Below are 20,088 nucleotides of genomic sequence, written 5' to 3'. Positions count from 1 at the left end.
TATTTCTAGGTATTTAGACAAGAGAAATGAAAACTTGTCCACACAAGAATTTTATAGCAGCTTTGCTCATGATATACAAAAACTAGAAAATAACCCAGCTATCCATTCATAAGAGAATGGATAACTAAATGTGTGATTTATTCTATCTATTGGAGTACTCTCAGCTATATAAAAAAAGGAAGAAATTACTGATGCCCAAGTTAACATGATTTGAATCTCAAATATTTGTGGGGTTTTTTTTACTTAGTATAAGGTACATATTATATAGTTCCATTTGTACCATTTATATGATGGACAAAACTATACAAAATAATTTATATTGATAGAAATTAGTGGTTGGGAAATTGACTATAAGGAATCATTCTGGGATGACAGAAACGTTCTGTATGCTAATATATATGTGTGTATGTGTATATTCAACCTCATCAAGCCGTACACTTAAAATGGTGTATTTTTAAAAATATATTTTTATTGATTTCAGAGAAGGAGGGAGAGGGAGATAGAAACATCAGTGATGAGAGAGAATCATTGATTGGTTGCCTCCTGTATGCCCCCTACTGAGGATCAAGCCCACAACCCCGGAATCAAACTCGGGACCCTTCAGTCCGCAGGCCGACACACTCTATCCATTGAGCCAAACCAGCTAGGGCAAAAACGGTGTATTTTAATGTATGTAAATTATACCTCACTTAAAAATTTAAGGTTTTTAGAAAATTAATATAATTCTAAATATATTCTTTCAGGAAATACAATTTAACCAATAAAAAGTCAATTTCCTTTACACATCATTTATGAAGTGCCATGACATGGAAAACTTGGTTTCTTAACCAAAAAAAAAAAAATTCCTCTACTTGTATTTAACATATTTCTTAGATTCCAAGGCTACAGTATTCAGTACAGATCCACTCATCACATGTGGCTATTGACCACATGAAATGTGGCTGTTAACAAGGTGTGCTGTTTAAATAGGTGATACCCAGATTTCAGAATTTATTATCGCAGTAATTCTGGTATTGATTGTATATTGAACTAATTAAAATATATACAATTAATTAAAATGTGCCTGTTTCTTTCTACTTTTTAAAAATGTGCTGACTAGAAATTTTAAAATTACACTTATGGCTCCAGTTATATTTCTACTGAGCAGCGCTGCTCCAAGGTTTTGAGCTGGGTTTGAAGTGTTTGTATTGTTGATATATGGTTTCTATAAATGTATAATATTGTTGCTATGTCAGTTTTCTTACATGCCACAAATTTTAGCTGAATATCTCTTCAGAATTATTTTTGTCTTTAAAAGGCCTAGTGTCCAAATGAATCCTAGAATGTAGAAGCTTGCACAGGATTGATATTTGGGCCATATGTTTTGGTTTAATTATTAATGCTGCCACATGCATTTGGAGATAATGATTTTCTTATGCACTTATTGATTATATAACAAGGGTATACTTTTAAGATTTTCTTTTTTTTTAAATATTAAATCATATTAGCATAACCAGTGGACACAGACACTGGGGTGGTGGGGGCTTGTCCTGGGGGGTGGGAGTGGCTGGGGAGGGGTTGATGGGGGAAAAAGTAGACATATGTAATACTTTAAACAATAAAAATATATGTATATATTAAGTCAATTAAATCAATTTATTTTTATTGATTTCAGAGAGGAAGGGAGATGGAGAGAGAGAGAGATAAAAACAACAATGATGAGAGAGAATCATCGATCAGCTGTCTCCTGCATATCCCCTACTGGGGATTGAGCCCACAACCTGGGCATGTGCCCTGAATAGGAATCGAACCGTGACCTCCTGATTCATAGTTCGATACCCAACCACTGAACCATGCCGGCTGGGCAAGATTCAACCATTTATTGACTGTCAACTGATATATATTTAAAAGTTTTATTGAGATACTAGGGGCCAGTGCACGAATTTGTGCACCTTGAAAGGAACTGTGGGCTACGAGGTTGCAGTAGGCACAGGGGCGGTCTCGGCCCATCCTGTGCGCCCCAGCCCGGCCCCTCTCACCACAGCCCCCAGTCCCCTGTCTGCATGCAGCCCCACTCCCTCCCGCCACCACCACTCCCATCGCCGCCACTCCCATGTGCTGATGGCGCCAGCCCCACTTGCACCTGCCGACAGCGCGGAGTGATAGGAGCCGGCGCCAGCAGCGGGTACAAGTGGCGGCTGCTGCCCCGATCGCCCCTCAGGAGCAGAGGGAGGTGGAGAAGCCCTCAGGGGCAAGCAGCGGCTCCAGTGGTGGCAGTGGGTGCGAGCGGGGCCGGTGCCGGCAGCAGGCACAGCGCCAGGTGGGACCGCAGCGCATGGTAGCAAAGAATTTTCAGTAACCACCAGTCTCACCCCGATGACAGTGACCAGCACCCCACCTTGGTCTGCCGCCCCCACTCACCTGCTCCACCATCCTGCCGTGGCCAATGCCTGCCATGTTCCGCACACACCTCCTGGTGGTCAGCACACATCATAGCAACTGGTTGTTCAGTTGTTCCAGTTGTTTCAGTCTATTTACATATTAGCCTTTTATTATATAGGATAATTCACACCATATAATTAATCCATTTAAAGTGTGCAATCTATGGTTTTTAGTGTATTCACAGGTATGTGCAGCCATCACCACAGTCAATTTTAGAATATTTTCACCACCTCAAAAATAAACCCTGTACCTTTTAGCTGTCACCTTTTGCCCCAGTCCTCAGTCCCATTAATCTACTTTCCTATAGATTTTTCCTTTTTAGATTTTTATGTGAATGGAATCATATAATATATGGGCTTTTATGACTGGCTTCTTTCACTTAGGATAATGTTTTCAAGGTTCATCCAAGTTGTAGCATGTATCGTATTTTCTTTTTATTGCCAAATATATTCGTTATATAAACATACCATATTTTGTTTATTATTTCATTCATTGATGGACATTTGGATTGTTTCCATCTTTAGGCTATTATGAACAATGCTGCTATGAACACTTGTGTACATGTTTTGGGGTAGACATGTTATTTTTCTTAGGTGTATACCTAGAAGTAGAATTGCTGGGTCATAGTGATAATTCTGTTTAATCATTTGAGGAACTGCCAGACTTCTTAAAAGTGGCTGCACCAGCCCTATTTAAGGGCTCCAGTTTTTTCATATCCTCACCAGTACTTGATTATACATTGTAGAAAGTGTGAAGTAGTATCTCCTTATTTGATTTGCATTTCCTTGAAGACTAATTATGTGTAGCACCTTTTTGTGTGTGCATTGGGCGTTTGTATATCTTCCTTAGAGAAATGTTTATTCAGATTCTTTGCCTATTTTTCACTTGGGTTATTTATCTTTTGTTATTGAGTTGTAAGAGTTCTTTATATATTCCAGATACAAGATCCTTATCAGGCATATTCTTTGCAAATACCCTTGCCCATTTTCTGTGTTGTCTTTAGACTTTTTTGAAGATATCCCTTGAATCACAGAAGTTTCTCATTTTGATGAAGTTGTTCATATTTTTCTTTATTTGTTTGTACTTTTCGTGTCATATCTAAGAATTCTTTACCAAATCCAAGATCATGGGCTTACCACTATGTTTTCTTCTAAGAGTTTTATGGTTTATAAGCGCTTACATTTAGGTCTTTGATCCATTTTGGGTTAATTTTTAGATATAGTATGAGATAAGGGCTGAACTTAATTCTTTTGCAAACTGATATCTTATTAATAATAAATAAGTTCAGAAAATTAGTCACATTAACATTCATGTTTGCATAGTGGTTTAATAACTGTCATAAGTATGTACTGAGTTTCCATGTAGCATATTAGAGGATATCTTTGTTCATTCTGAGATTGTGATACTAGCTGAAATTTTAATTTCTAGAAGTTAATGGAGGCCGCTCTAGAACCTGGAAAGTAGTATAATAGAATTGGAAAAGGGTAGGAAATAATGTTGAGACTAACGTGGGAAATGTCTGTGAGAAATTGAAATCAAAGCATACAAAATAAAAATGAAGTTTCAATTTGTCTTTTTAAAAATAAGAGGCTTGCTGAAACTGGTTTGGCTCAGTGGATAGAGCGTCGGCCTGAAGACTGAAAGGTCCCAGGTTCGATTCCAGTCAAGGGCATGTACCTGGGTTGCAGGCACATCCCCAGTAGGAGATGTGCAGGAGGCAGCTGATCGATGTTTCTCTCTCATCGATGTTTCTAACTCTCTATCTCTCTCTCTTCCTCTCTGTAAAAAATCAATAAAATATATTTTTAAAAAAAATAAAAAATAAAATAAAAATAAGAGGCTTAAAAATAGATAAAAGGAAATGTTCAGACCAAATTTAATTAAGCCCAGTTATTTCATAAACATAAATCGTGGAACCTTCTTTATTTCCCATTCCGTGAAAAGGGACTTCCCATGGCCCAATGTTTATAAGAGGAAATGAATCAAACAAATGGTTAATAACACAAATACCATGGGCAGTTTTGGTGTACTTAAGGAATCGCATTTCTTTTGGTTTTAGCCTAGTGGTTCTATTGTACCTCACAAGACATACCTAAAACAGGATTATGGCTAATAATCTTTTGAATCTCCCCCATTTCAGTCTTGTAACTGAGTATGGTCCTACTAAAGCTTGTCCATCTAATAAACTAACCAAAGAAACCTGCCTGCAGGTATGACTTTTTTTTTTTTTTTTTAAGTATGACATTTTGTTTGTGTTATCAGCAGTTTGTGCTCAGATTGGTATGATTCACATGTGCGTCCCAGATTTCATTTAGATGAACTGGTGATGAGATTCCTCACAGGCCATGGTTAGAATAATTCTTCAGTGGTCTGCCGCTCTGTGGAAACCCCCCCGGCCTCTGATGACATCGGACAAATCATTTACTCCCTCTGGGCTTTACTATTCTCTTCTGTCCAATAAGTAAATTGAGTTGGGTGATCATAAGGTCCACGTATAAAATCTCTGACTTTATGCATTTTATTTGCCGCCTGGGGTGGACTGGGTTCTCCAATGTGCTAGATTTGGTTAAAACGAAAAACTTTTTCAGCTTCTTTATACTGGGCTTCTATTTGTTTTGGATTGGGGTGTGTTTGTCAGTAAGATTTTTTAAAAAAATTTTTTTTTTTTTGCATAGAACTATTATTGGAAAGCAAAATGATTACAGAAGATATGAAGTGAAAAACTTACCTAATTTAACTTTTCAATTTTCTTAAGAGTTGAAAGTTGACAGGTTTACCATTTTCTAGATGGTTACAGATAAATGGAAACAGCTTGAATTTTTTTTTTTTTACATTTAAAAATTCAATACTATATTCAGTTTTTTGGAAGAATTTCTCTTACTGGATTTTTGCAGTCAAGTTCTCAAACAATGTTTGCTATGAGATCACTTTGTGAATTTATTTTCCTTTGACAAATGGTGACTTCCTGAATTTCCCCCCATTCTAACCTCTCTTTAATAAAGGTTAAACTACTTTAGATACTTGCTTTAGATATATTTAATTCACGAGATATATGGCTTGACAGATTTTAATGCCCAATCTTGTATAGCTTGTTGCTGTAATTTGGTGCTTTAAGAAAAGGAGTTTTTTTCCTTTTTCTTTCCTTTCTTCATGTTTTTCTTTTCCAAGGATTGGCGGTCTGTGGACCTAGAGCCAGGTCTCCAGTGTGTGGAGGAGAGAGTGGGATTGTGTGAGATCCTCCACAGCGGGCAGAAGCTAGTGTGTCTCTTCCCTTGAGGTATAGTCCTTCCAGTCTGCTGAACTGTCAGATCCACTGAGGGGTTGGTAAGCAGATTGGACAGTGACTTGAGGAAACAGGGGGGCAGGGGGTAGGGAGTGTCAATATTTTAAGTAGCAACTATCAAAAGTAAAGTGTGTTCTCCAGGGGCTTAGTAGATAAAGCCGTGCACATTTCCAGGGTTCCCGGTCTGTGAGAATGGTGCAGAAGAATACAGGACTGTTTTCTCAGAGGAAAAGGAGGCTGAGTGAGAGGGTGAGGAGAAGTGAGTTGGGGCCATTGTAAGGCACTAAGAGAAGAGGGGCATAAATGTGACTTTGCGTTTCATGCGGTGGAACTTGCTTAATCCTAATGTGTGTTTTTTATCAGAAAGCCAGCCTTCAAGTTTTGCATTCATATATTTGTGTGGTTTTTTCCTAGAAAGCTTGTTTTATTATTAGAATCTTTTACCCCGTTGTGATTTGATAATGGTATCTTATGGGGAAAGGGGCAGAAGTTAACAGACTTACCTTGTATGTTATTATCGTTTGGACTTCCTGGGAAACAGAATCCTTGCTGCAAATCTTACATGACTGATTTCTGGACCCAAAGTGGGCTTGACAGTGGGCTGGAGCAGTAATAGCCCCCTACTGTCGGGAGAGGCCAGGGCAGACTTTTCCCAGCGAGCCACCTGAGGAGAGGCCGTCCTGGCCTCTGGGACCCAGGGCACTCTCCGTGGCTCCCCTGACTGTGGCAGCCAGGAAGGATCGGCTTGGTCAGCAGGGTGACCTACAACAGGACAGGCGTGGCTCTGGGTGCCTGAGAAGTAAATTGAAAGCATTGAAGCAGTGGTCTTCAGTGAATACCTTGTAAACACCTACCGCAGGTGGTGAGCAATTGCTCTTGTCTTTGTGGAGGGAAAAGATGTGGGCTTCTGCTTTTCAGGAGCTTATGTTTTGTCCTCATCTTTGGCAAAGTCACCAATGAAAATGGGTGTTCCGCTCTGTGACTCTCATTCATATAGGCCCTGAGTTGATCTTCTTAGGCCTCTGGAACACCTGACCCAGGGCTTTCAAAGTCTTCCTTCTTCTTCAAAAGCGATGCATACATTGCTGATAACTAAATGTTCATCACCAGCCTATATAATAAAGAGCTAATATATAAATGGTCGTCACGCTGTGATGCCCTCATGCTGTCACAATCTATTACCAGGAGGCTGCGTGCTGATCGGGTGCGGGCGCGTGCGGGTGGGCGGGGCTGCGTGTGCACGGAGCTGCGGAGGTGGGTCTTGGTGTCACCCAATAGGGGTGGGGCTGGCCAGATACTTCTATTATAGAGAAAGGGCAAATAGCAATATTAAAATATTTCCTCTAATTAATTCCCTTTTAATGTGCATGAATTTCATGCATCGGGCCACTAGTTGTAAAATAAAACCTACAAGTAAGCCAACAGAGGAAATTAAATTTCCCTAATCTCCCTACACGGGAGCTAACCACTGCAGTGCTTCTGAAAAAGGGAGATAAGTAGCCACTGCCTCCCTCCTTTGGGCCTGTGAGTCTTCTGTCAGGAAGAGGATCCCCCAGGGCCGTAGTCATGGGGTGGTCTTGCTGGTGAGGACAGCTCTTGGAGATAGAGGGATATTGACAGTAGGTTTGTTAAGGAAACCCCTCAGGAAGCGGCACTACTTGCCTGCTCTTAAATTCTCAGATTTTCAATTACGTGCTCAGTAACAATACTTAAACTTGTAATATCTGGGTTAAATTGTTCTCTTCCTTTTTAAAAAGACAGCAGGTACAGATATATGCAAAGTTAATATGTGCATAGACAAATCATAATGTAATCTTATCATTCTACTTTATTTTTAGGGCAGTCCTGGGACTTGATAGAGAAGGAGTGAGAATAGGTTGGGGAGAGCAGTGAGTTGGGAGTCCACAGTGTTGACTTGTTAGCCTGACTCAAACACACCCTCTGAGCTAGAGAACAGTGTATTTAATTACTTTGAATCTCAGTTTCTCCATTGGTAAAACAAGGAACCGCATTAGGCAGTCTTTAAGTCCTACCACTGCAGCCTAAGGCCATAGATCTCAATTTACTTTTGCCTTCTCTGGGACCCGTCTACTCTTCTGTGTTGTTCAAAGTTGAGGGGCTCCTTTTCCTTTAGTAGATAATTTTCTGAGGTTCCGGCAGCCAGGAGTGAGCCAGTGAGAGGAAACAGCAGCGTACTCTCCAACTGGCCCAGCTGGGCTTTTACTAAAAAGGGCCATTTCTAGTCAGAGGATTTCAGAGTGTTAGAAAACTCAGCGGTGATACGGTTACGTTCTTCCTTAGACTGAAATTACAACCCAAATGCACTTAATGATATACATATGTATTGTAATTTGTAAACATAACTCAGAACCCTGTATCTGAGTCAGGTCATTTGCGGCCGGCCATTCAGACTTCATTTCTATTTGACAAGGGTTTATTTTAAGATTGCTTTGTGGAACGGTTGTTTAACATTCGAGTGATCTATTAGTGTCAAGTCTTCAGCTAGAGCTGTTTTAAATGAGCCACACGTTAAGTAGAAAACCAAACAGAAATGTGGGTTTCCCGCCCAACTTAGCAAAATTAAGTGTAACTTAATTTTTTTATTCTCACATGTATTTATTCAGCCTGGGTTTTTTTCTTGAATATTCATTTAGGATAATAGTATCTGTGTAACTGAAATTACTTTAGTTACTTTTTCTGTTGTTGCTTAGCAAGAGCTATGACTACTTAATAGGCTCAGAGAAGGGCCTTTTACAGTAGCTAAGTTAATGGGTTTTTGTAAGTGGACTGTGTTTTTTAGCAAAATCTCAAATATAGGAAGAATAACATCTGCTTCTATAGCTTTATTTCTAGGATGTTAAAAGAAATGTTCTATGGAAATAAGTTCTCAATAAGCCATTAACTACAGTATTTTTTTACAGGCTAAATATCTAAATATATATATCATAACTCTATTTGGTTAACTTGTTGGAGATGGGGGTCAGTTGGATGGAAGCCAAAGATGATTTATTTAGGGAAATAGCTATACTGTGCTTCAGACCGAAGTTTGATACATCATTCTAAGCATTTTCCATTACTATTGTGGCTTCCTCTCTGCTTTCCTGGTGTCCAGATTGTCACAGTCATAACTAGGGTGTTCTTTCCTATCTAGCAGATGTAACCATCGTCAGTTTTGTAACTCGGGTTTTCAGCCCTCCCCTTTTATGTTGCAGATGCTCCATCCTGGCCTGTAGTGCATACGTGGCTCTGGCTTTGGGTGATAACCTTATGGCTTTGAATCACGCAGATAAACTTCTTCAGCAGCCCAAGCTGTCAGGATCTCTTAAGTAAGTGTGACTTGCCCTGTGTGTCCCTGCTTTGTTTTGTTGGGAGGTTTTCAGTTAGTTTGTGGTGCATATTGCTTTTTTTTTACTCCCCAATTGGAATGAATATATATTATTAAGAGAAAGCAACTGGTATATATTTCATGTTTAATAGTGAAATTTTTTCACTTGTAGCATGTCCCTTCCTCCCTCCCCTACCCTCCACCCCCAACCCCAGTTGGGGCAGGCTAGCTAGAGGAGGTGAGACCTGAGCTGGCCCTTTTAAAGGCGGAGTTAGGTAATGGCTTGTGGAGTTGAGGTCCAGCTTTGAGCCCAGGAAGGCAAGGCCACCCGGGAGCAGTGGGCGTGCTCTGCCCAGACACTGTTTGGTAGGAACAGGGGAATCTTTGGGGGAGTAAGAATATTGACCGGATGAACGACAGTGGGACCAAACTGTGGAAGCTTTAAATCTATAAAAGTTTAGCTTCGTCTATTTTGTTCTCGTGTAGAAAAAAATCATTAAGATTTTGAGCAAAGGTGTAATATGTCTAAGCATGTTTTCATTTTGAAAAATAAATCAGGGCATCGTGGGGAAAATGGCTCAAGGTAAGAGACTGGAAGAAGCGGCTATGGTAACCCAGGAGGATGTGCATCTGCTCTGGCATCAGTGGGCATAAAATAGATGATCAGAAAAGCAGAAACCTTTAGAATGGAAGTAGAGTCGATGCAACTGAAATCTGGTCTCAGTCTGGTCTGGCGCTCTGGTGTGTTTTGGCTTTTCTGGCAACAGAGACTGGAGCAATCTGGTTCTGAATCTTCACTCGATGGGCATTCCTCCTTGGACTTGCCTCTCATTTTAGAGCCTCGTTACCTTCTTATGTTAATGTTACTTTCTGTATAAATAGAACAGCATAAATTTGCCAATTTTGAGCTTTCTTAATTGATATATGTAATTTGTCCCTACTTAGTTAATATAAAAATTATTGTATATTTTTAAAAGATTTTTTTTAATTGTTTTTTAGGGAGAGAGAGAAACATTGATCAGCTGCCTCCTGCACGCCCCCAAAAGGGGTTGGAGCCCGCAACCCCGGCACATTCCCTGACCAGGAATCAAACCTGCCACCTTCAGTTCATGGGATGACACCCAACCAAGTGAGCTACACCAGCCAGAGCAATTATTGTATATTTTAAGATTGTTTTAAAGAGATACCATTTAAGTGACCCTTAATTATCCATTTATAAACTTAGATATCAGTTCCAGGACTTGAATATATGTAACATATACCAACTCTTATACATTGGGTATTTTTGTGGTGATCTCCTTTTCAGTTTGAAAGCCGTTTTTTTTGTTTTTCTTCTTTTTAACTTTAGGTTTTTGGGTCATTTATATGCTGCAGAAGCCCTCATCTCTCTGGACAGAATATCTGATGCCATTACTCACTTGAACCCGGAGAATGTCACTGATGTCTCCTTAGGGATCTCTTCAAATGAGCAGGACCAAGGTTAATGAGGACACATTTGATCAGAAGTGGTCACCATTTCCACTTCCTTCCTGTTGTAACTCAGGATGTGTGGAAATTTAAGGGCACAGTTGTAAATGGAAGGAAGTTTTAGGTGGCTATCTACATTTTTAGCTGTACTGCCTTTGAAGTAATTGTTAAGTAGACCTAGGAGTTGGTTATCATGTGGTCTAAATTCTTACTTTTAAAAGGCTGATAGTGTTAGATCTATCGTTTTGAATCATGGCTAAGTTTTTTTGAAGGAGTGAGACTGGCATCCACTTGATATAAGGTTATTTCTCAGGCACGGGGTGGTAGGTGGTGGTTGAGTTTTGGTGTCTTTTAATAGAACCTCTACTCCAAGAGAAGTAAATAACAATTGCTGGGACCTTGGATTTTCATTTCATAAAGAAAATTAGGTTCTTAGGATATATACCCTGCTTCCTGAGATTTATTTTCATGTCTTTGCAGGATCAGACAAAGGAGAAAATGAAGCAATGGAATCCTGTAAGTGAGAAGTTTTGTAAATACTTAAGTAGCCTGGCCTGCATCCCAAAGACTTAGACTCCAGCTTCCTGTCCTTCATTTGTCAGTCTGAGGGGCAGAGCTGTGCTTTGTTTGGATCGGCTCTTGGGCAGTGGATTGGGTTGCTCCCGGGCCCTTGGCCTGACCTCTTCACCAGTGTCTGTGCTTTTTCCCCAGCTGGGAAGCGGGCCCCTCAGTGCTACCCCAGTTCCGTCAACTCTGCCAGGACCGTGATGCTGTTTAACCTTGGCAGCGCCTACTGCCTGAGGAGCGAGTACGACAAAGCCCGCAAGTGTCTGCACCAGGTGAGGCAGAGAGGGCTGTGCAGGCTTCTTGTAAAGCAGCCAGCAAAGGTGTGGAGTGTGGGCTTTGTTGTTTTGTTTGAGGCTCCTGGGGAGTTGGTTAAACATTGGAATATTATTTTCCAAGCTTAGAGATATTCGTGCAAGGTAAACAACTGAACAGTATTGAAATGAACTTAGAACTTGATTAGGAAAGAAAGAAAATGGACCTAGGCACTTAATGGAGAGTTTTTTTCTGATGATTTTAATAATTTAAATTTCAAAAGATTGGAAACCAGCCCTGGCCAGTATGGCTTATTTGGTTGGAGTGTTGGGCCATGCATGGAAGGGTCATCATGGTCAAGGCACATACCCAAGGCTGCGGGTTTGATCCCTGATCAGGGCAATGTTTCTCTCTCACATCAACATTTCTCTCTCTCTCTCTCTCTCTCTCTCCTCTTTCCTCTCTTCTCTCTTCTCTCTCTCCTCTCTCCTCTTTCCTCTCTCCTTCCTTTTTCCTCCGTCTCTCTCTCAAATCAATAAAGACATATCCTCAGGTGAGGATTTTAAAAAAATATATTGCAAACCATCTAAATAAGGGCTTATTTAAAAAGGGGAATTACAGAGTCAAAGGGTATACAGATGTTAAGGTTTTTAATATGGAAAGTTTGTGCCAAGTGACATATTGACCAGCAGCACATGAGAGAGCCCACATCCTCAGATGTTGTCAGAGTAACTGAAATTGAACCTATTCTCGGGATATGGTGGCTTCGGAAGATTCCTTCCCATGAAGGCCACTTGGTGTGTCCAGCAGTGTTGGGCTTACCATGCAGAAAATAACCAGGAGTGATGCTTAGTCAACTTAGTGGCATCTGGTCAGCACCTCTGATCCAGAATCAGAACAGCTAAGTGATGGACTATCCAGGGAAACACGTTCGATGTTATCTAGGAGTTGAGGACAGGAGTTAAATGGGTATGAGTTCCAATGTTTCACTGTTCTCAGTGGCAAGGCAAGAGTGGTTAACAGCCCTCTGAGAGTGCTGGTGGACCCCGATGACAGCAGCAAACAGGGCTTGTGATCTAAAGTTACAGCGTGTACGGTCCAGCTCAGGTTCTCATGCAGCAGGTGGCCATGGCGGCTGCCACGCTGGGAGACACACATGGCCTGCTTCGGGGTCTGACGGAGGTTTGTTTTGGTCCCTGGGTTTTTAGGTTAATCCAGTGGCTGGACCTTTGTTAATTGGGAGGCCCACCCTGCCTGGGAGGGCAGAACAGTGATGTGAAGGGTTGGAAAGGGCTCCTGAGTATATGTTTCTGAGGTTGCCTGCCCACCCCTGACCGTTCTGAACAGTGAGTAAGCAAAACACCATTAAGTCTCATAATAGATAAAGCTGCAGACTGTGGTCAATGCAGAGAATAACAAATGACCAATGTTAGTGGTCAGTTGGAGGGAAAATGGAGAATTTAATATTCACAAAATGCTGTAATGGTGAGCTTGCCTGTATAAAGATGGGCCTGCCCTGGCTGGTTTGGCTCAGTGGATAGAGTATCGACCTGCGGACTGAAGGGCCCCAGGTTCGATTCCAGTCAAGGGCACATGCCCGGGTTGCGGACTCAATCCCCAGTGGGGGGCGTGCAGGATTCTCTCTCATCATTGGTGTTTCTCTCTCTCTCTCTCCCTCCCCCTTCCTCTCTGAAACCAATAAAATATATATATATAAAAGATGGGACTGGAAATATAAAGTCTCCTTTTCTGGACGGAGTTGTTTCCCCTCAGTAATGTAGTGGGAGGAACAGAGAGCTCCCTGCTTCATTCCCGAGGAACTCGGGAGCTTGTGCTCTGGACAGGAATCCCCACTCGTCCGAGGTTTCTCCTAATGCTGCCAGGAACTGAACTTGGGCAAGTGTCTGGACCTAAGGACAGCTCCCGCAGTCACACCTCGGCCTGCGATGCCATTTCTCCCCATTTTCTGCCTGTCACATACGGAACCTGCAAGGAGTAGGGCAGGCTTCCCTCGCCTGGAAGCTGTCCATCAAAAGAAACGCCTTTTTCTCTCCGTATTCACAGTACATTCCCTTTCCTCTCTCCCTGGCATTTAGGTAAATTGGTTAGTGTGATTGTCAACTATTTACATGCTTGTTTATTATCTGGTCAGTAAATATTTGTAGAAGTACACTTTCTGGTTAGGGTAAGGGAAGAAGCAAAGCAGACTGGGAGCACGAGGACCTGAAACTGGATGGGGAGATATGAGTCCGTGGTAAGTTTCAGAAAGGCTGCAGCCCAGAGAGGCCAGGGCTGAGGAAATAAACCTGTAACCTCAGCACCTTTGTCCAGAGCAGTCCAGGTTTCCTTTTCTAAGGACCAGGTCAGAGAGAAGCTGCTGGCTGGTAATGGATCTTGGATCTGGGGAAGGACAGCATTTGCTTGAGCAAAGAAATTATTTTGACTAAATCGTAGTTTAGTCCTTAAGAGTGGAGACATGATAGGCATAGTGGTATGCTATTTTCTGTATCGCTGGCCTTTTTTTTTTTAATCCTCACCCATGGGTACTTCTTCCATTGGTTTTTAGAGAGAGTGGAAGGGAGGGAGAGGGGGAGAGAGAGGGTGGGGGAGAGAGAGAAACGTGGACATGTGAGAGACACATCAGTTCGTGCCTCCTTCAAGCTCCTGAGGGGGGATGGGCAGGGGAGATTGAACCTGCTTCCAGGGTATGTGCCCTTTACCTGGAATGGAACCCAAGACCCTTCAGCCTAAGGGCCAGTGCTCTAACCACTGAGAAACCGACCAGGCCTATATCGCCAGCTTTTAAGATGGAATTCCTGTTCCTAACGTTGGGAACTTGCAGGTTACAGTCCTGACCTGTTACGTAGGAAGATGAATGGGCATGCAGATTTTACTCAAGTGCCAGTGTATGTGTGGTGGAAAGCTGGTGAGTGGAGTCAGGAGGGTCTAACTCTCAAAACTGAATATAGCCTGGAGATAGAAGAACCCAGACAAGTGAAAGCCAAGGGGGCAGAAAGGCTTTCCCCTCTGAAGACCTTATTATGGATTAGGCAAGGGAAAACCAATATTTAACTAAAAATTACATGTCTGGTTTCGTTGGTAGGGATCAAGACAAAGGCATCTGAGAGCCATCAGAGCAGAACTATAGTGGTCCCTGGGAGGTCATGTGGGAATGAGCTTCAATAAGTTTGCTAACTTGTCATTGGTAGGCTGACATCCTTTTTGTTTGTTTGTTTGTTTGTTTTGGCATTACTTAGCATTTGCATCTTAAGCTGCTGGTTTCACTGGTGACTTTTTTGTTTTGAGCACAGGCGGCTTCAATGATCCATCCTAAAGAGATACCCCCTGAAGCCATCCTACTGGCAGTCTATCTTGAACTGCAGAATGGTAAGGAATGCTTTCCTCCTCTTCTTACTGGGGTTTGCTTTTTTCTCTTTGAAATTAGAACTTTGCCTTCCTTGAAGATACTACATACGCATCAGGGTCTTCTAAACAAAAAATGTAGCTAGGGAATTTTTGATATTTTGCAGACTCCTCCTCCTTGCAAGTTAAGTGTATTTCCTTTTATCTGTGAAAATGTGAAATAGCATAACTTCTGACACTTAATTATAATGTAATCCCTACTGATTAACCTTTCTCTTAGACAGCCAAATGACTCTAATTGAGTCATGAGTCAGAATGCCATTGGCTCTGAGTTGTACATCTGAGTAGTACTTTGAACACAGATATCATTAATGAGTTTTGCAGTAAACCAGTTTTTGCTGAGAATTATTTAGACAGTCCTAAATACCGCTTACACTTCTGGGGTATAGATAACCTCAAGGATATGGCTCCCTGCAAGAAAGGCTATGGGTCCCACGTAAGAGAGAACATGAAGTAGAAAAGATATGTGAATGGGAGAAATTAGAAGAGACAGAAATAGAGTTGAAAGTCAGACCTTGTGGGTCATGGGAATCCTTACAAGGTTCCCTTCTTTATAGCTGAAGAGGGGGCGTTAAGTGCCTGGCACTAATCATGGCCTCCTGAAAGGCATGATGAGGGTCAGTGCATGGTTCTAGATCCCTTCTGTGCATTCTGCCTGTAAATAAGTTTTCAACCTGAGCTATACCTGAGCATCACTGCAGAGCTTAAAAAAAAATCCCATTGCCCAGGTCACACACGTCCCTGTGGGGCTGGGACGGAGGCATTATGTGATTCCAGAGGATAGCAGAGGGGCTGACCCCTGCTTTTCCAGAACATCTTTACCCCCTCGCAGATTCCAGTGGCTTGCTTTAGATGTGGTGGTATTGTTGTATGCTCTTTTTTTTCTTTTTTTTTTTTTAATGGGAAGTGTTTTTTAGGTAATACCCAGCTGGCCTTACAGATCATCAAAAGGAATCAGCTGCTCCCTACAGTGAAAACACTCTCTGAAATGAGAAAGAAGCCAGTGTTCCAGCCCGTCCACCCGATCCAGCCCATCCAAATGCCAGCGTTCACTGTACAGAGAAAGTGATATTTTGCTCTTGGAAAACTGTTACCTGAGACCCAGGGGAGTACTTATGGGCCTTTTTAGTTGTATCACAGCAAAATGAATAAAAGACAGATGGTGAAGGGTGCTAGTTTTGGACATACAATTTGAAACGATTCTAACCCCTGATTCTATTTTTTGTTTTGCCGGAAGCTCACTTAAAATTAAGGATTCACAAATTTTCATCTGTTTTTCTTTAATCTTTGCTAGACTATTAATTTGGAGCCATTATGTAATGTATCTGTGTCATAGGTAATTAAATCATGGTCTTACCAGAACAGCCTCATATAACAGATTTTGTCTTTCTTGCAACTCATTCAGAGTATGTTGGCATCTGAGATTTATTTAGTGTTAAAGTTTGTAAAATTGAGAGAACCACCTCAGCAGTAGATGAGTAGCCTTTCCAGAAGCTGACCCGGAGGCATAGGGGAGGAGAAGTTCATGTGTTTTATGCCTAGTTATGAATAAAAGGACCAACAATGCAGAATAAAACCCAGAGGGCTAGTTAAATTGGCCAAAAGAAGAGATTACTGATTTGATAGGAATCAATTTGCTAAAAATCACAAGTGAAGACAACAAGGTTCAGGGCTCTGGTCCCGTGTCACCTCCATCCCCTTGGGCAGAGGCACTGATTCTGGAGTCTGTTAGCAAGTTGTTCAAGCTTTGTTGCTAACCCCTTTGCAGATGCAGACAGAAATGTACAAGCTCCTTTCCCGAAGACAGGTACGTGTTGCAGGATCAACGTGGCCAAAATTTGTGCATAGGGTTAATATACTAACTTGAAGTAGAAAAAAAAAAAAATCAAATGTAATACAGACTTGCTTTAGAAAAATGGATGACCTCCCAGTTAAAATCAAATGGGTAGATTCATCAAAGCTAGTCATTTAGGAGTATCTCTTGCTGTCTGCATCTCTCCAGTTCCCAGATTTGGAACAGTGTATCACACTAGCTAGCTCCATGCAGGTCCCTGGGTTTCACAGCTAGAAAAGGGAGTGTTTGCATAGCCCAAGATTTATCCAGAACTTTATCTGAATTAGATACTGGCTGAAATCCAACAGAGCCTAAGGCTGTATCCCAGAACTGAGTATTTGTGGTGTATTAGACATTGCCTGCAAATGACTCATACACAGGGATGGATGTGCACATGGGTCTTGCTTTTTTGTCAGATTACAGTTTTTGTTGTTTTTAACTGATGTGAGAGAGAGTGAGAGAAACTTGGATTTGTTGTTCCACTTATTGATGCATTCATTGATTCATTCTTGTATGTGCCCTGACCAGGGATGGAACCCGCAAGCTTGACATGTCAGGACTATACTCTAACCAACTGAGCTAGCCGGCCAGGGCTGTCACATTACAGTTTTATACACAGAACAGATTCTTTCCATGTAGGTCCAGAATACAGGCCCTCATTTCCGTGGGCCTCTCAAAGCCTTTTCCAGATGAGATGAAAGGAGTTTCCTTAAAGTGCCCTGGCCATTGGTCCAGGTGTGCAGCCTCTACTCTCCAAGCCCCAGCTCTGTGGGACCCCTCCTCTGCTGCAGGATGGTCGCAGGGTTGCTTAACCTGGGCACCTTCTGGAGAGAGAGTCTACAGACCTCAAAAATGGCTAGGACCCCACCGGGCCCTGGGTTGTGTGAAGTGGGAAAAGGCCTGTAATTATACTCAAAGATAATCTTGGAAGAAATGTCAAGAAATTAGAACTTTCCCCACTTGCTGTTCGGTTTATGGGAAAGCGGGAATCACTGTGAGGCAGATTAGGCCCCCGTGTTGTTGTGTTAAATAAGAACACATTTGGCTACAAGTAGCAAAAAATGGACCCGCTGTTTAAAGGATGAATGTTTTTCCCTCACTGAAGGGGGCACGTATGCAGCTGCCTGCTGGCCTGGGTTCTAGTTCTCCATGATGCCAGCAGGGGCTCGGCTCTATTTTCCCTCATCACTCTTAGCATTGGGGCCTTTGTCCCCATGGTCACAAGATGTTCCAGCATTATACCCACATGGAAGGCAAGAATGCAAGGGCAAAGGCAATCTGTCTTGATAGGAGACTTGTCAGGATCAAAGCTTTCCCAGAAAACCCCAGCTTACATCACCTCTGTCAGGTCCTCGTGTAGCCATCCTTAGCTGCAAGGAAGGCTGGGAAAGAAGTGAAGTCGCTGCCAGTATCTGCTGCAGTGGCTGGAACAGCCCCATTAAATGTTTTCCCAGCCTGAGAACTATCTCTGATACCTTGTGTCAAATTGGGATTCCAGCAGCCCAGCTTTGCCTTCCACTGCCACCCTTGGCAGATTCTGGCACATTGAATGTAAGCTCTTCACCTGGTGACTGTACTGGGTGCATCAGCCAGGAAGGCTTCTTCCCACCTATTTTTCCTGCCCCCACCCTCCGCCCCCACGCCCTGTTGTTAATGCCACCTGCTAACTAAAGCAATACTAACTCTGCTAAAAGGTTTTAATTTTTTATTTATTTTAGAGAGCAAGAGAGAAACATCGCTTTGTTGTTCCACTTATTTATGCATTTATTGGTTGATTCTTGTATGTGCCATCAAGGGGGATCTTATGGTTTTCTGTAGTTTAACAGGTGTGGGTGCTGTAGGACTTAGCCTCAAAGGATGGCATCTGAGAAGCGCCCTGTGGAGCTCCACCATCCATTCGGCTGCAAAATGGGGCAAAATTCACTGACCCAATGAGAATGTGATTGTAGGTGTCCCCCAAACTTCTTAGAAGGGTTCATTCCTTCTAAGGGTTCATTCCTTAGAAGGGCTGGGGTCGTCCTTCTGGCTCCTACCCCTTAGGAGGCCCCCAACAGAGCTCCGCTCTGGCCACTTCCTTGACTGGCATGTAGGCCCAGCAACCTTCAGTGGCCTTTCCGGATCCTCTTCCACCTGCCTGCACAGGGGGGACACTTCTCAAATTCTGCCCCCACATGCCCTGATGGATATTTCCAGCACTCACAGTCCCTTACCTGACTAGTTAGCTAGGAACTCTGCCCCTTACTCAACCCAAGCAACGTTGAGCAAATGCTGGGTCTCTAAGTTCTTTGACAGGTTTGCAAAATGAGCGTACCTTTCCTCAGGGTCCAGTGTGAGATGGTGAATGCAAAGCGCACCACTGAGTACAGGTGAGTTCACTTACTCCTCCCTCTTGCTGTCTAAAGGACCTGCTCAGCCCAGTCACCCTCTGCACCTAGAGCCTAGACCCTAGACCCTGGAGCCAGACTCAGACTGACTTCAAATCTTGGTCCTCTCCCTGGGACAGTTTGATCTGGAACAGGTTGTTTTGCTTCTCTGTGCCTCGGTTTCTTTATTTGTAAAATGAGGACACAAACAGTACCTACCTCACAAGGTTGGAATGAGGTTTAAGGGCCTGGCTATTGTTGCTATGGCTGCACATGCTGGGAACTCCACAGTGTAGGAATTTTCACTGTGTGATAGAGAAGATGTCATAGCAGAGACTGTTTTCTGAACCTGTGACATTGTGGAGGTAGCACTGCAGGTGGGTGGTAGGTGGTAGGGGCAGGGGGCTCCGAGGTAAGTTACTCTGGAATGTCCAGTTCACTGGCATCCTGTGTTCTCATCCCATTGTTACCTGCCTCTGGCCCTTACCCTGTGATGACAAGAAGTCCAGAGTCTCCCTGCCTCAGGCCCCTTCTCCCACCCTTTCCTCACCACCCTACACTTCCTCCAACAGCTCTGACTCCCGCCCAGAGGTTCCTTCAGGAGCTTCAGGGTCTTTTCATGGTAACTGCTCCCTTCTGCTTAGCTTCTGTGGATCCCTCCTTTACACCCATGTGTTACCCAAACCGGATTCTCTGCTGTCACCCAAAAGGAGTCACCATTTCCCACCCCCAGGGCTTTGCTTCAGTCTCCTCCGCTCCCAAGAACTCTCTGCCAATTTCATTGTGTCCACATCCTCGCCATGTCACACTGCCTCCCTGGGTCCCTGACCTGCAAGGAGGGTCTCTTATCCCCCAACTCTTCATTCCACCCATGCTTACCAAAGGCATGTTCTGGGCTGGTGAGCTTTTTCTGTTGAGGCCCATGGTAACGTGGCAAATCTGCAGGCACAGTCTATGTTCTGTGCTTTGTAATTTGTTTTCTTCTCCTTCCTGTTCATGATACAGTATAAGGATCTGTATGAGCAATAAAATCTGAACAGAAGAATTATAAATATATATATTTTTTTTAATTGATTTCAGAGAAGTAAGAGGGAGAGAGAAACATCAATGATGAGAGAGACTCATTGATTGGCTCTCTCTTACACGCCCCACA

The 20,088-nt window shown here is 42.7% G+C and overlaps 1 protein-coding gene across 11 annotated transcripts in view; it reads left to right on the top strand.

Annotated features, from left to right (window-relative positions):
• The window catches only part of CNOT10 (CCR4-NOT transcription complex subunit 10), a 48,657-nt gene extending 32,547 nt beyond the window's left edge, over window positions 1–16,110 (top strand). For 5 of the 11 annotated variants that reach the window (XM_023752944.1, XM_023752943.1, XM_023752942.1 and 2 more), the window contains 6 exons: window positions 8,917–9,030; window positions 10,378–10,508; window positions 10,977–11,012; window positions 11,208–11,383; window positions 14,627–14,702; window positions 15,656–16,110. In XM_023752944.1, the coding sequence (XP_023608712.1) occupies window positions 8,917–9,030; window positions 10,378–10,508; window positions 10,977–11,012; window positions 11,208–11,383; window positions 14,627–14,702; window positions 15,656–15,807 (685 nt within the window). In that variant the 3' untranslated portion in view covers window positions 15,808–16,110. The remainder of the gene's footprint in view (window positions 1–8,916; window positions 9,031–10,377; window positions 10,509–10,976; window positions 11,013–11,207; window positions 11,384–14,626; window positions 14,703–15,655) is intronic. The other 6 variants (XM_023752949.1, XM_006087572.3, XM_023752947.1 and 3 more) reach the window with 3 other exon arrangements.
• The last annotated feature ends 3,978 nt before the right edge of the window (window positions 16,111–20,088 follow it).

The sequence above is a fragment of the Myotis lucifugus genome, unplaced genomic scaffold (genome assembly GCF_000147115.1).
Source record: "Myotis lucifugus unplaced genomic scaffold, Myoluc2.0 scaffold_39, whole genome shotgun sequence".
Taxonomy (NCBI): domain Eukaryota; kingdom Metazoa; phylum Chordata; class Mammalia; order Chiroptera; family Vespertilionidae; genus Myotis; species Myotis lucifugus.
This window is presented reverse-complemented; position numbering and strand designations above follow the sequence as displayed.